The following is a 15331-nucleotide window of genomic DNA, read 5'->3' on the forward strand; positions in this document are numbered from 1 at the left end:
GAAGTTTCCTGCCCTGAAACCTTGGAGAGTGCTGCAAATCAGTGCAAACAATCTGCTGAGTTAGGCAGACCAGTGGTTTTGTTGCAAAGCAACTTCCTAAAGGGCAAGGCTGTTGCACAGGGGCAGAGAACGTGCCTTGTATGCAAAAGGTCCCAGGTTCAATCCCGGACATCTCCCAAGTGAACCTGAGAATGCCCCCTGCCGAAAACCAGGAGAGCTTCTGCCAGTCAGAGTAGATGCTACAGAGCTAGATGGACCAATGGTTCAGCTCAGGTCAGCATGCTGTGGCGGAGTTACTTGCCAGGCTCCTCTACCTTCCAAAAAAGTTGCTTCAGAATCACACATTTTGGGTTATTTGAGGCTGCCTAGTATCTTACAAGAAGAAGAAGAAGAAGACTTTGTTGAGATCTTACGTGTCGTCCTCTGGCCATCAGATATTTTGAACATAAAGACAAGTCGCAGTCCAGCATTTTGGCTGGTGGTGCTAGTCTTGGCCCCTGAAAATGTAAAATAGAACAGCCTTCCCCTAAATTTCCTTCCAGTTGTTCACAACTCCCATCAGCCCCCAATCAGCATACGATCATTCCCAATCACAGGCCAAACTGGAGTCCAAATTAGCTGGAGGGCACTACCAGGTTGACAAAGCCCAACAAAGATCTTGTTCACACTTCATTATAAGCAGCACAGCATTTCATAATCAGGCAAGAATGGGGCATTTTCAAAAAAATTGTACAGCTTGCTCGCTGCCACTGGATGTCCCAATCTCTTGTCAAGTATTGTATACAAGGGGGTGACTTACCTATAAGGCAAGACTTGGAAACTTGTGGCTCTCCAGGTGTTGATGGATCACAACTCCCATCATCCCTGACCACTAGCCATGCTGGCTGCTGGGAATTGGAGTCCAGCAACATTCTGCAGGGCCCCAAGTTCCCCAGCTCTGCACTACAGTAAACAGCGGTTACCACAGCTCATTGGCTTCCTTGCAAATTGGCTACCACGGCTGACTGCAGCACTGAGGCCACAAGCAGAAAGGGCCAGGGGCCAAAATTATATGGACAGCCATTCCACGAAGCTCATTATAAAATAAATGTATTTTTTAAAACACACATATTCATAATTGCCAGGAGCACCCAAAACATGATTACTGTTCGTTTTGAATCCTTGATGCAATGAGGAAAAAAACAAGGTCTAGTCCTGTTTATCATTCTTTTCTGCCAAGTTTGAGAAGGGGTATCTCAGGGACCAAAGCCTCTCCCAGCTCTGAAGTCTCCACAAAACTCACCTGATCAGATTGGAAGGGTGCCAGCAAAGAGGAAGATCCAATGGTGCCAGCTCACTTGCTGGTTCCTCATCGGGGAAACGGCCTCTGCCGCACGCTGGCTCACAGGGAGAGAGAAATACTTTTTCATCCACCTTGTGCCTGTGGCACCTCTGATGTGCCAGGGTTCTTCACTGGCATCTTTCCCGCTTCAGAATGCTGGCACCACCTGGGCTGAACTGTTTGAGCCAGTCTGGAGAGAAAACTACAAAGGCTCCTTCTCCTCCTCACCTGGCTTCCGAGTCCTGGATGGCATTGGTGCGTCGAGAGCCAAATGCGGCGGGCATAGCAGACAACCTTGCAATGACGAGAGAGTGAAGACTGCAGACAGGAGTCAGGGCAAGAAACCTTTCCTGCAACGGAGCCAAGACAGGTCAGGTCCAAGGCAGAGTCCTCCAGAGATAGAGGGATTTGCCTCTCTGCTAGAAAGAGACCATTGTAAACCACTTGCAGGAAAAGGAAACTCTCCAATTCTCCCTTTCGTACTCCACAACTTTTCGTTGTGCCCAGTGCCCACCAATTTAGATATCTCGGCTAGATGCTCTTCAAATCGATCTCTACTTACGTGAGATACGAACTGGGTACCTTCCTAGTGAATAGATCTGTTTATGTCAATTCCACATCTCTGTCTATAATCTAGACAGCCTGCATCCCTTGCTACACGTTCACCTGCACAGCAATTAGTCCAGCAAAAAGTTATTTCCCTTCCGTATATTTTGCCTCCAGAGTGCACCCCCAAACCACAACCCTTGCTCTTAGCGTTTGACACAAAAATAAAAGAACCTAAAATTGCCAGGCTCTCCATCAAGCTCACCTTTTTGTGAATGGGGGGGGGGTGCCTTCCTCCTTATGCCTTCAGTGGGCCAAGATCTGGACTTTCCTGCTGCCCCTTGGGACCGGAACGTGGGTCACGGATGGTGATCCTTTTCACGCGGCCCCGCAGCTGCTAGTACAGGATTATCCATCTACCAGTCTGGACAGGAGCATCGCAGCTTGCGCGGCTGCCTGCTTGCATCACCACCTGATCTGATCCAGATTTAAGCTGAAGTGCAGCGGCTGAGGCCACCGCTACAGCCATCCTGGCCATGGCAGAAGCAGGGCTCTGAGGAGGGGGAGGGGAAGTGGGGGGAAGAGCTGCAGGTTTGGCCCAGAGAGCAGAGTGCCAGGGATGGAGGAATGCGGGGAGCACAGCATCCTTAGCTCATTCTGGTGCTGATGCTGCTGCAGCCTCCCGCTGTGCGGTCCAATCACAGGGGGTGCAGGGGAGGGAAGGGATGCTTTTGAGAAACACGCCATGCTCAGCCAGTCTCGAGGAAGGGTGACAAATCTGCTTGACGGATGGGGGATACATAGCCGCCACCGTGCTGCCGCCGTTTGCAATCTCTAGGACAGCAAAGGAGAGCACAGTGAGATGAAGGAATGCAATTTCACGGGGGTTGGGGGATAACATGAACAAAAACCTTGTTGTGATTTCTAGTAGCATCCTACAGATCCATATGCCACTGGATCAAAGAGGCTAAAAATAGAATCCTTCTCTGCCCCCCACCTTCTCAAAAGCTCCCCCTCCACTGAATGCTGGAGCCCCATCCCCCCACCCCATCCTCCCACAGCCTATGATTGCACACAGAGGTACCGTATAGCAGAGCTGGCCAATCACAATGCGGGGGTGTGGCTTCTTTCCCTTTCCCCTCCTCTTGCAATGAGGTGGGGGTCAGTTCAGGACAAGCCATGAGCATTCTCCTCTTGGCAGTTCTGTCCTTGGGAAAACGAGAAACTGTGGAAATAGGGACCCCTTGCAAAGTTTTCAGTTGCTGTTGCTGCTGTTCTAGGGCGCAAAAACTAGAGCAGTTTTACTTGCCTTTTCTTCTTTACTTTACATAAGAAGAACCTGCTGGATCAAGCCAGTGGCCAACCAGATGCCCCCAAAGGGAAACCTGCAAGTGGGACCTAAGGGCAAGAAAAACCCTCCCCTCCTGTATTCAGAAGCACTGCTGTCTCTAACACTGGAGGCAGAGCATAGTCATCATAGGTAGTCACCATCAATAACCTCCTACAGTATTTAAAAACCATTCAAGTTGAAGACCTTCACTCTCTTCTGCGGGAGCAAGTTCCATAGTTTCCTACACTATGTAGCCAAACACAAACCTTGTGTTAAGCAGGAGATAACTGGGGAGAGTCCTGGGGGCCAGATGGAGAGTCCCTGGGGGCATTAAGCGTCTCACCTTGCTTTAGGGGGAGGGTAAGGCACTGTGCGTTAAACCACAGAGCCCAGGGCTTGCCAATCAGAAGGTCGGCAGTTTGAATCCCCATGACAGGTGAGGTCCCGTTGCTCGGTCCCTGTTCCTGCCAACCTAGCAGTTCGAAAGCACGAAGTACAAGCAGATAAATAGGTACCGCTCCGGCAGGAAGGTAAACGGCGTTTCCGTGCACTGCTCTGTTTCGCCAGAAGCAGCTTAGTCATGCTGGCCACATGACCCGGAAGCTGTACGCTGGCTCCCTCGGCCAATAAAGCGAGATGAGCGCCACAACCAGAGTCGTCAGCGACTGGACCTAATGGTCAGGGGTCCCTTTACCTTTAAGGGCCATTCAGTGCTCCACCTCCAAAATGTCTGTGGCTGCCCCTTACAAAGAGAAAGAGAGAGATAAATCTCTCCATGCCCATCTCTATTCTTCCATCAGTGTGAGCCAGCAGGGCTTTGAAAGTGGTGGCCCCACTACAGATCACATCCTTCCTTCAAAATGTGGCATTGCCAGCCTTGTTTCAGTGTGTGTGTGTGTGTGTGTGTGTGTGTGTGTGTGTGTGTGTGTGTTTGCGGGGCTCCTACTCCTTCTGGTGACTGGGGCCCTGGACGCCACTCCCTACAAAAGGACACAACTGCCCCGTGCATCTGGTCGGCTGCTAGGAGGAACGGAAACCGGAACTAAAGAGGCCGCTTTTGACTTGCTCCAGCGAGGCAGTTAAGCCTGATCTGGGCCTGATCCTACGCCAGCTCTTCCGGGACTCCTCTGAGCGCCCCTTCTCCCCCCCCCCCCGGTTGCCTCTTCGCGCGTGGGCTAACGTTGCGCGCTCGGCTTCCGCGGGCGGCGGAGTGTTGCCCGGCAACGCCCCCTGTCGCCACTCCCGCTGGAACTGCAGGCGACGGAGCACACAGAGCCAGGAGGAGGAGGGACGGAGGGACGGAGGGCGGCCGCTTATATAACCGGGAAGCGACCGGAGCGGCGCCAGGGGCCGGGAGAGAGCGATCGCTGCCATGTCCTTCTGCGTTTTTAGAGGAGGCGAGATCTATCAGGACCACTTCGAACCCGGTAAGGGTAAATCATCCCACGGGGAAGGATGGAAACCACCCGGCGCGGGGCTGGATCTAGCCCGCAGAATCTCCACCCCACTCACTACCCGCGGCAGGCGCCGGCAAGCGGGGAACTGATTTCCCCTCCACATCCCCGGGGTCGGTGGGTGGATGGATCGGGAGGATCCACGATGTGGGCCACCCGGCGCGGGGATTGCAATAACTGGGGTAGTGGCGCAGTCAATAAAACTCTGGTCATGGTGGTCTTCTTACATCAGTCTTCGCCAACCTTGCGCCTTCCAGATACGGTTGGACTACAACTCCCATCAGCCCCCGGAGGGCACCAGGTTGGAGACGCCTGTCTCAAAGGGACACCCCCATCCTTCAGTTGTGTTTTTGTTTGGTCACATATTCATAGAACATCTGGGTGGGACAACTAACTTGAAGAAAGCTGGTTGCCCCCATGATTTATAGGGGTTATGCAACCCCCCCTCTCTCTAGAGGGTAGATTGTTGGGGGCACAGAATCAGCTGGCCCCCAATACTGTACAAAGAAAAATGTCTGTATGAGTACAAACTGAGAAGAATCTTAAACGCTCTCCCTGTTATTTATGGAGATTTATACTCCCAGAAAGTAGATAGATGGCACAGAGAGAAAAGGGACAGTTTTTGTTGTGGTTAAAATTTATATACCACCCTTCATCCAAAGATATCAGGGTGGTTTAGAAAATAAACAGTACTTGGTACCTGTTGGGGTTATGATGGGGCTAATCAATTAATTCTATTGTCTTAAAATTATTTATAAGATTTCTTACTAACCTTTCACAATAAGGTCCCAGGGTGGTTTAAAATATACAGTTATAAAAACAGATGATAATATTATGAGGATAAAATGAAATGAGTGACAGTGTGGTTATAGTGTCTGGCTAAGACCTGGGAGATCAGGGTTCGAATCCCCACTCTGCCATGAAGCTTACTCACGATGTGTAATCTTGGCCAGTCACGGCTTCTCAGCCTAACCTACCTCACAGGGTTATTGTGAGGATTAAATGAGGACGGGGAGAACCACGTACACCACTTTGGAGCTCCCTGGAGAAAAAGGTGGGATATAAATGCAAATAAATAAATGAATGAAAATAAAACCAATAAAACCGTTCCAAATGGAACAGTAGTGTGTAAATTGTGCAAAAGGGGTGAGTTCCTTAAAACAGAAGCCCTTAGCTGTCAAAGGCTGAGGCAAAAAGAGGTGTATGTTCTGCGTATGGCGAAAGTCATACAATGAAGGTTCTTAGATATACCTCTGTAGGGAGGGAGTCCCGCAAATTGGGGGCTGCTACCACAGAGAAAATTGTCTCTGGGACCGCCATTGCAGCAAACACTTTTACCGTTTTTCAAGGTCACATTTTGCTTCCCCATTCACTTCAAGAATAAAACTGGCACAGTGATGAAACTTATTGCTGTGGTTTCAAAAGCATCCTGTGGAAGGGATTAATGTCTCCTCCATTACCCAATGCAGTCGTGTCAGGTGGCTCACACAAGCCAGCCGACAGAAGTTTACTGGCCCATGAAAATAATAATTAGCTGTCTCACAATTTAGGCACCCTTCCGGACTGGTGTTTTATGGTCGGTGTTTTGTGTGATGTGTAATAGACACGATAATCTTGCATTAGTGGTAGGTTTATTCTGCTCGATTGGCTGTTCTGCAAGGCTTCCCTTTTGCGATTGCATTATTGTCATCTATTGGCACTACAGTGCAGCAAAAATAGGAAACTTATGGGAAATGTTCAGAAAGGTCAACCAAAATGATCAAGGGGACAGAGCGACTCTCTAATGAGGAAACGTTGCAGCATTTTGGACTTTTTAGTTTGGAGAAAAAGTGAGTAAGAGGTGCATGATAGGGAGTTTATAAAATTATGCAAGGCACAGAGAAAGTGAAAGTCTAGAACTTGTGGAAATAATAATAATAATAATTATTATTATTATTATTTATACCCCGCCCATCTGGCTGGGCTTCCCCAGCCACTCTGGGCGGCTTCCAACAAAATATTTAAATACAGTAATGCATCAAACATTAAAAGCTTCCCTAAACAGGGCTGCCTTCAGATGTCTTGTAAATGTTTGGTGGTTGTTGTTCTCTTTGACATCTGGTGGGAGGGCGTTCCACAGGGCAGGTGCCACTACAGAGAAGGCCCTCTGCCTGGTTCCCTGTAACTTAGCTTCTCGCAGCGAGGGAACCGCCAGAAGGCCCTTGGCACTGGACCTCAGTGTCTAGGCAGAACGATGGGGGTGGAGACGCTCCTTCAGATATACTGGGCCGAGGCCGTTTAGGGCTTTAAAGGTCAGCACCAACACTTTGAATTGTGCTCGGAAATGTACTGGGAGCCAATGTAAGTCTTTCAAGACCTGTGTTATGTGGTCTGGGCGACCGCTCCCAGTTACCAGTCTAACTGCCGCATTCTGGATTAATTGTAGTTTCCCCCACATAGAGTGCATTGCAGTAGTCCAAGTGGGAGATAGTCAATGAAAGTGGATGCTGGAAGATTCAGGATGGAGAAAAGGAAGTCCTTATTTACACAGCATATATTTAAACTATGGAACTTGCTTTCAAAGAGGATTGGACAAATTCATGGAGGAGAGAGCTATCAGTGGCTACTAACCATGGTGGCTATGCTCTGCCTCCACAATCAGAGACAGTATACTTTGGAATCTCAATTGCTGGAAACCACAGGAGGGGAGAGGGCTGTTGTGCTCAGATTCTGTTTGAGGGTTTCCCCACAGGCATGTGGTTGGGCACTGTGAGAACAGGATGCTGGACTCAATGGACCATTGGCCTCATCCATCAAACTCTTCTTGTGTTCTAAGCATTTCTCACTTGCTCCAGCCCTGTAGGTGAGTGGCTATTTACAAGCCTAATAGAATCACATCTTGCCACCCTTCCAGTGCCTGCTGAGTTGTGAAAGAGGTTTATTCAGTGTCAGCAGTTGTAAAGATGGAATTGGCACAGAAGTGGATAATGTCTATTCATTAACACAGAGAATAGTACAATACAGTAAAAATAAAACAAAAAATGATTGGTTTAGCTGTAAGCCATGACAAAATATTAAAAGGCATTCAGAGTTGAGGCACAAATTGGGCTCAGTTTCCTGGCTCCAATTAGGAGACGTGCAGTGTAACATAATTTTCCTTGTCTAACAGCCAAAATCACACAAATGCACTGGTGTCATAAAATGCCTCTGGTGGTTATGCTCAGACATATATTTTCCATGGGGATCTTTACGATACAGGACACTGGGTAAGGTAGTGAACAATGTTGTCTTATAGCCATTTTACAAAACATACAGAAAAGCTGTTTCAAAGGTAATTTCTTACACCAGCCATCTGGAAAAGACAGAGGCCATAACATTAAATCCTAATTCTGGAAAAGCAATTCTCTATGGAGCTCTGGTAATTACCTCTGATGCATTATGATGAACACAGAGAATTGGGATTGAGGTAACTCCTAGGGATGCAGGAAGCGGCCTTACACTTAGACAGACACAGTGGTCCTTCCAGCAAAGTACCGTTGACACTGACTGAAAGTGGCTCTCCTTTTAGGCAGGGGACATTCCCAGTTCTACCTGCAGGTGCCATTGAGGATTGAACCTGGGACCACTCAGCTATTGCCCTTCCCAGAGGTTTGATTGCCTATGAAGGCAGCATTGAGGGGAGAAAGCATCTCTGCCCCATAAGTGACCGATACCTCAATCCTATTTGAAGCAGGAGGGGAAGGGGTTTGGCATGGAGAGATACCGGTACTTGCGTAGTTTGGACTGGATGCTTCATTGAGATGAGCGCAGCTTCTGGAAGCACTCTTGCTTCGAGTCAACTTGGATATGGCTTTGTTCAGCAGATAAACCACGACCAGTTTGAATGTATATCTTCCAGGGACCTCATTCCCTTCTTCTTCCTGCTCCCATCTTTGTGCACAGGTATATACGCTTGCTCCAAATGTGGCTACGAGCTGTTCTCGAGCAGGTCCAAGTATGCTCACTCATCTCCATGGCCGGCTTTCACCGAAACTCTCCATGAAGATAGCCTCTCCAAGTACTTAGAACGGCCGGGAGCCTTCAAGGTGAGTACTGAGGAACTGTTGCTGGGTTGAAATGGAGCCCCAGGTGAGCAAAGGGTCCAGCCCTTGAATCTGCTTTCAGTGCCTAAGAGAGGAGTGTTCCTCAACGTCTTCCAGAGAATTCAGCCAACATTGTTGTCAGTGCATTGCGTTCTTGTAGGTTTGTTTTGTCCTGCCATCTTCTTTTATACATGATCTATGGCACTGCCTCTTCCAACCCCCCCCCCCAAACCAAAAATATCAGTTGCAGCAATAGCCTGACCAAAGTGAACTGGCAAAGCACTGTTGAGGCATTGGGGGGCTATTGTGCATCTAATTAGAAGTTTCCTTGCGGCAGCTATTTTGCAGTTTTATAAACAAACACATTTAAATAGCAAACATGAACTGATTGGTTAAGAAGCTATGTAGCAGTACCCAGAAAAGTCTTAGGGGCAGAAGACACCGAGAAAGCTTCTAATTAAAGTTGCAAGGGGGCTGTGCTGAGAGAGACTTCTTAGTGAATGTTAGAGAAGGGTCTTCACTATGGGGATGGTCAGTCCTAGGTAAATAATGTGCTCTATTAAGTCACATGTGTGACCACCATTTTAATTCTGCTTTCAACCGGTTGTGGAAAAGCAGTGCTAAGACCCTAGTGTGCAAGCAGCCATGCACAGGGGAGTGCGGAGGGCTCTGGAGTTTTGTCTCTTTATTCCCTTTGCTTCATATGCTTCCCTTCTAGGTCTCATGTGGCAAGTGTGGCAACGGTCTGGGCCACGAGTTCATCAACGACGGCCCAAAAAGGGGCCAGTCTCGCTTCTGAATATTTAGCAGCTCTCTCAAGTTCATCCCTAAAGGTGAGCTTAATTAACTATGCATCTATTTGCAACTTTGCCCATTGACGAAAAGCCCTTTTGAAATGGCAGCTGCTGGATCCAGATTTCTCTTTCTGTGTTTTCTAGACAAGAAGGACAAGGACCTGAGGGAGTAAATAGGCTGGAACACCCAGCCAATCAGATGCTGCTTCTAGCTGACCAATCCCACCCCACACCAACCATCTAGGAGCTGTTGAGCACAACCCTTCTCTGTTGGCTGGGAATCTTTTACCTTTGGACGGGCAGGATGGACGCTGGCAAATACGAAGAGAGAAATGAAGACTCTTTCCTTCTGGCTTTCATTTCTGATTGATACCCTCTGCATTTGCTACCTCCTGCTTTGAGGTCTTCCATTTCAACCTGTATTTTGGATCGAGTCTAGTTTGGAATGTTCTTCCCATCACCCAGATGCTTTTCTCCTCTTCTTCTTCTTCTTTTTGCTCAGGTGTGACCACCTTGCACCTGTGACCTCCTACCAAAGTCTGGGTTTTTCCTCCACTAAAAAGCAGAGTGCTTGTCTGGCTCTGGAATGAGTTGCCCCAGAAGTTGGCGTGATTCTGAGCAGGACTCTAATCATATCAATCCAGGTTCACTCTGCCCAAACTAGCGCTGGATCCAAGGTGCATTTCAGATGCTACAAACCCTGGGGTAGCTATGACTCTCCTTTAAAAAAACCAAAAACATTTTGAGATGGGAGTAAAGAGTGGTGGTAGAAGCCTCCATTTCCCCTAAGCAGCCTGCTGGGAAGTTCTGTTGCCACAGCTGCTGTTTTGACTTCACTGCAGGGGCTTCTAGAAGCCCAGGTTTGGCTTACTGGCCTCCAGTTCCTAACCCCTCCTACAGGCCGTTGTGAATGTTAAGTTGTAACAGCTCATAGCCAGGGCTCCAAAGGGCCTTACAAAGCCCTATTTGGCCTAGCTGCGACTTTACCTGCCTCACACCTGACGTGGTATATGGCGCCAAGTGTCGGGCAAGTAAGCATCCTTTGGCCAAACTGACCTGGTGGAGGAAATGGGGAGGCCTGAGCTTCCCCACCCTTAATGTAAACAGTTATCCAACAGCCCAGGATCTTTTGAAACAGCAGCTACAGTTCAGTAGATGTGTTCTCCGGTATGACAGCCTTCTTCAACCTTGGGTTCTCAGCTGCAGCAGCACTACCACTCCCATCATTGACCATTTGTTAAGGTGGCTGGGGATGATGAGAGTTGTAGTCCAACACTACTTCAGAATCCAAGGTTGGAGAATTCGGATCTAGGACTTGGTCTCCTGGAGCAAACCTTTCAGCATCACAATGCTGCTTTGTTTATGCCCCATGGAACTGCTAGGGTTGCTTCCGTGATTGGGTCACTGCAACCACATCCTCAGAAATGTCCTCACACTGTCATGTGTCCATTCTTGCCCTTCCCTTGGATCAAACCCATTTCCTGGCCTCTTCAGAAGTAAGTCTTTGTGGCATCTGAAACCATAGCCTAGCTTTGGGTTGTGCCCTGCCCCACATTGCTTTGGGGCATTTTCTGGCGTGGTGTCATTGTATGAATTGCCCCATGTAAACTCGACTTGGAGAGCAGGGGTGAGGACGGTTTTTCTGAGCTACCCAGAAAATGCTCCAGGTAATTAATATTGGATTCCCAATATTTCCTCCCCAGGCAGGGTCCTTGTGCTTTTAATGCTGCCATTAAACTCAACCCCCCACCCCAGTTATTTTCATGGCCACAAAAGTTTCGCCTGCTAAATTTACCTCTTTGCAGTCACGGTTAAAGCAGGTGAGGGGAACGTGGTCCTCAAGATTTGCTGGGGATCAGCCCCAGCCAGCATGACCAGTGGTCAGGGAAAACGAGAGCAACATCGGGAGGGCCACAGTGTTCCCGTCCCTGTGCTAAAGGCACAAGAGCTCTCTCAGGAAACAGAAGCTGGCAACCTAGCTGTCATCTAATTTTTGCATATAATAGAAGTGATTCTCTCTCTAGCAGAGAAACAGATCAATTGAGCATCATTCCAACACCAGTTTGCATCTTTGCTGTTGCGCTAAGATTTTGTATGTTTGTTATAAGCAAAGGCCACAGAAGGGCTAAGGAGTCATATTTCCGAGTGCTTCATTTTTGAAGTGATGGATGAATTTGTCCAAATTTTTGGTGGTGCAATCTAAATGCAAGAGGTAATCTGCAGCCCCTGAATTGCATTTCAGGCGAGACCTAAGAACCTCCAGTTTGGAAATACGAAGCTAATACGTTCCTTGCTCTTTTGAAGCCCTTGTTTGTTGTAAACATACAAACAAATTTTATGCCTTGACATCTGAATTTTTTCTGGGTGCTCCAGAAGTCAGAATGAAGTCTCTTGCCTAACACTGCATATCACTCAGGCTTTAGAAACAAACATTAGAAACCGAGATTACCTCTCAGTGCTCAAAGGGCTAATGCATAAGATTCATCTGAATCGGCACATTTCCTTCTTCCTCTTTGCCTTGTATCACAACAACAAGCTTCCTTCCTGCACTGGGAAGGAAGACTTGCAAAACTTGCACCTCTTTGATTGGCTATTCAGCTGGAAAAAGAAACCATGAATGTCCATCCAAGGCAAGGATGGGGGACCTGTGGCCCTCCTGAAGCTGCTGTGTTCCAGCTCCCATCATCCCCAGCCAGCATGGCGAATGGTCTGCGATCGTAGAAGCTGAAGTTCAACAGTATTTGGAGGGCCACTCCTTCCTCACCCCTGACTTCAGACCACATCTACAGACTTAGGTTAGAGTCAGACAAAGAGGATTTTTAAAAAAGAGCTCAAAGTGAGTAAATGAGAGTGTAGACCAGTGCTTCCCAAACTTGGGTCTCCAGATGTTTTTGGACTACAATTCCCATCATCCCTGACCACTGGTCCTGCTAGCTGATGGGAGTTGTAGTCCAAAAACAGCTGGAGAAATCCCAGGGTTTGCTTTAGGGAAACAGTGACAGTACAGTTTAAGTTTAGGTGGCATATGGTGCCATTTGTATCAGTATCAGTTGGTTTCTGCTTAATCTTCTGTTGTTAACATGAATAGGGTGTTGTGCTGCTGCTGGACATGCAGTTCAAGCAGGATGGCACTCATCCATATTTGCACTGGTTGCTTGGCCTAATGATGGTTCCCTGCTTGCCTACATCCAAAGCTGAGAACTTCAGAACAGGTGGTCCATTGTGTCTTGATGAAGCATAAAAGGGGGTCTGCTTTATGAGGCGATCTGTCGAGCAAATGCTTCATGTGCTTTGCAAATCATGGTCAAACTGGGAGTGTGACAATTCGCCACCTGGATGTACCCTTAGAACCATTTTGCACACTCCGCAGTGGAGAAGCTTTTCCTGGTTTCTGAAACGGCATAAGAGGTTTATGGAGGAAAGTGGCAAAGGTTGTTTTAGCTGAGGCAAAAGTGGGCTGAATGTACATACTGTGAATAATGACCTCTCAAACCTCAAGTATTTCCACAGAGCAATTTGGAACGCACACATGTTTTGCAAGGTACCAACACAACCTCATTAAAATGCATCTCATATCCCCCCCATTCAAACCAGATTTACTCTTTCTGTGGAAAATCCACTAAGTAAAAAAAAACACGGTACAACAGAAACAGTAAAATTGTTGGGGGGAAATTAAGGGGTGGCATTTTGATGACAATGAGTCTGTGTGGACACTGCATTCAACTTGCAGGTGTGATCAGCACAAAGATCACAATCACCTGCTGTTTATTGGAAGTGTTGCTCAACTCTCTGAAAAGAACCACCTGATGTCTGCCTTCAGCCTGGTCTTATGAGCCTCAGGTACAGAATCACACCCTGTATGTTTTCAAGACGGTTATGCAAGCTGCGCTGTAGAAGTGAAGCTTTCCACTTCAGTGGTATCAAAATCAAAGTCCAAGAAGACAAAGTTTCATGCGGAGCCCCGTGAATATTTGCAGGGAATGACCTCTGTGTGTGTGTGCGTGTGCACACACGCACACTCATACTCAAAAGTAGCAGTATTATTGGGTAATCTGCCCTCTGAGAGCACTTGATCAACTTTTCTGTGCCTGTTTTGCCTCTGCTGGGAGACACAAGAGGGTGTGTTAGTGATTTTTTAAAAATCAACTCTGAATGTAATGTTCCAGCTTAGCAACTTGGCTATGCTGCTATTCACCTGTATAAATATGGAATAGATGATGTTAATAAAAATATTTTTCTTGGAGACAAGAATGTGTTTTGTTCAATTTTGTGTTATGATAAGTGAAATTTGCTTAACTAGTTGAAAGGCTGTGGCAGACTGGGAAAGGCTTGCCACACCTTGTATTGGAGCAAAAGAGAGTCTGGGTCACTTGAAGGGTAGGGGATCTGTTGGATTCTGTGTGTGTGTGTGTGTGTGTGTGTGTGTGTAAGATTCATTCATTCCAGAAACAGAAGAAGAATCAAGAAGATTCAAGAAGTGGCAGAAAGCTTAGATTGTTTTGACTATGCAGAATATGCAATGATACTTTCTGTGGGAACTGCTCTTTGGACATTTGCAGTTTCTACAGGAAGAAGATCACTAACAGCATTCCGTGTAACTTGTTTTTTCTCTTGCTTGTGACCTGCTGCAGAAAGAGAGGCTTGAACTCTTGTTGGAAAGTATGCCTTTCCACAGCTTGTGGAATTTGCTACCAGTTATGCTTTTATAACCTGTCCAAGTAAAACTCTACACTTGATTGAATCTTTTATGGCGTTCATGAGTGTTTATTGTTTTCTGTGTGTAACTTCTGATAATGTTTTACTGACCGCATTTCCTGGTCAGCCTGGACCATTCTTTTGAGATGGTAAATACCTTAGTTCTTGAATCCAGGTCAAAGGCCTACCCAATTCACACATAAGACATGCCCTTAAGACAGGATTTTAAGGATTTGCAAGTGAAAAGAACTACTGGGAAAGGTTTTTCCAAGATATTTCCTTCTGCAGAGGAAATATTTGGGGTCATTAAGATGGCTTCAGGATTGCTCCCCTCTGCTATTTCAGACATGTGGTTTATGCACTTATGTTTGTGTGTTTACCTTCTGCACTTATGAACGTTCATTTTATTCATGATGCATTAGAATTCTTATAACAATTGGAAATGAAATTTTCAATGAGGCAACTGAGGAATTTGTTGGACCTTACATTCTTGGCAGAGTTTTAGTTCCAACAGATATCGGAGTACTGTAGTGAAGTTTCCCATGACTACTATAGTGCTCCTTTTTGAATGTTTGGTAATCCATATACTGTCAGTCTGCCTTCAGTGCTCCAAATCATGGACCACCTCACAGGTACAAACTAAAACATGGGTAAAAACTGTAATGTTTCTGTATCCAACAACAGACATCAGTAATGAGTAGTTTTATAAAACAGGCTTTATTCATAGGAGTCTCTTCTAGAACTGAAACTCAGAACCTAAAAAAACTACCAGGTCATGTGACTCCAAGGCCAATCCTCAAATATACAAATCCTTAACATTAAGGGAGAGTCAGCACATTACAGGCTCTATCATTACATTGTCTCTACAGGTACAAGTGCTTATGTTAAATGAGTGTACACCAGTTGGTTTTTACAGCTCAGTTTTGTATACACATGGCATGTCTAATCTAAAGGCCGCTGCTTTTCTCTCGTCTGCAACTAGAGATGCTGCACTTAGAGGACAATCACGGAATCATTGAGTTGAAAGGGACCCCAAGGGTCATCTAGGCCAGCCCCCTGTAATGCAGCAATGACAGTTCAAGAATCCCTGACAGACGATCATCCAGCTTCTGTTTAAAAACCTCCAAAGG

The 15331-nt window shown here is 46.9% G+C and overlaps 2 protein-coding genes across 5 annotated transcripts in view; one reads left to right on the top strand and one right to left on the bottom strand.

Moving 5' to 3' along the window:
- Positions 1-15331, bottom strand: part of LOC308573668 (testis-expressed protein 2-like) — a 106734-nt gene that overhangs the window by 27571 nt on the left and 63832 nt on the right. For 2 of the 4 annotated variants that reach the window (XR_014002152.1, XM_081170844.1), the window contains exon 1: positions 1283-1817. The gene's annotated coding sequence lies outside the window, so the exon portion shown is untranslated. Of the gene's footprint in view, positions 1-1282; positions 1818-15331 lie in introns of those variants that run through there. The other 2 variants (XM_081170845.1, XM_081170846.1) reach the window with 2 other exon arrangements.
- MSRB1 (methionine sulfoxide reductase B1) lies at positions 4471-14247 on the top strand. The gene is made up of 4 exons (XM_081170955.1): positions 4471-4624; positions 8573-8715; positions 9431-9545; positions 9651-14247. Exons 1-4 carry the CDS (start codon positions 4570-4572, stop codon positions 9677-9679), a joined length of 342 nt encoding a protein of 113 aa, XP_081027081.1. The 5' UTR covers positions 4471-4569; the 3' UTR covers positions 9680-14247.

Source organism: Podarcis bocagei (genome assembly GCF_964188305.1).
Source record: "Podarcis bocagei genome assembly, chromosome: 14".
Taxonomy (NCBI): Eukaryota; Metazoa; Chordata; class Lepidosauria; order Squamata; family Lacertidae; genus Podarcis; species Podarcis bocagei.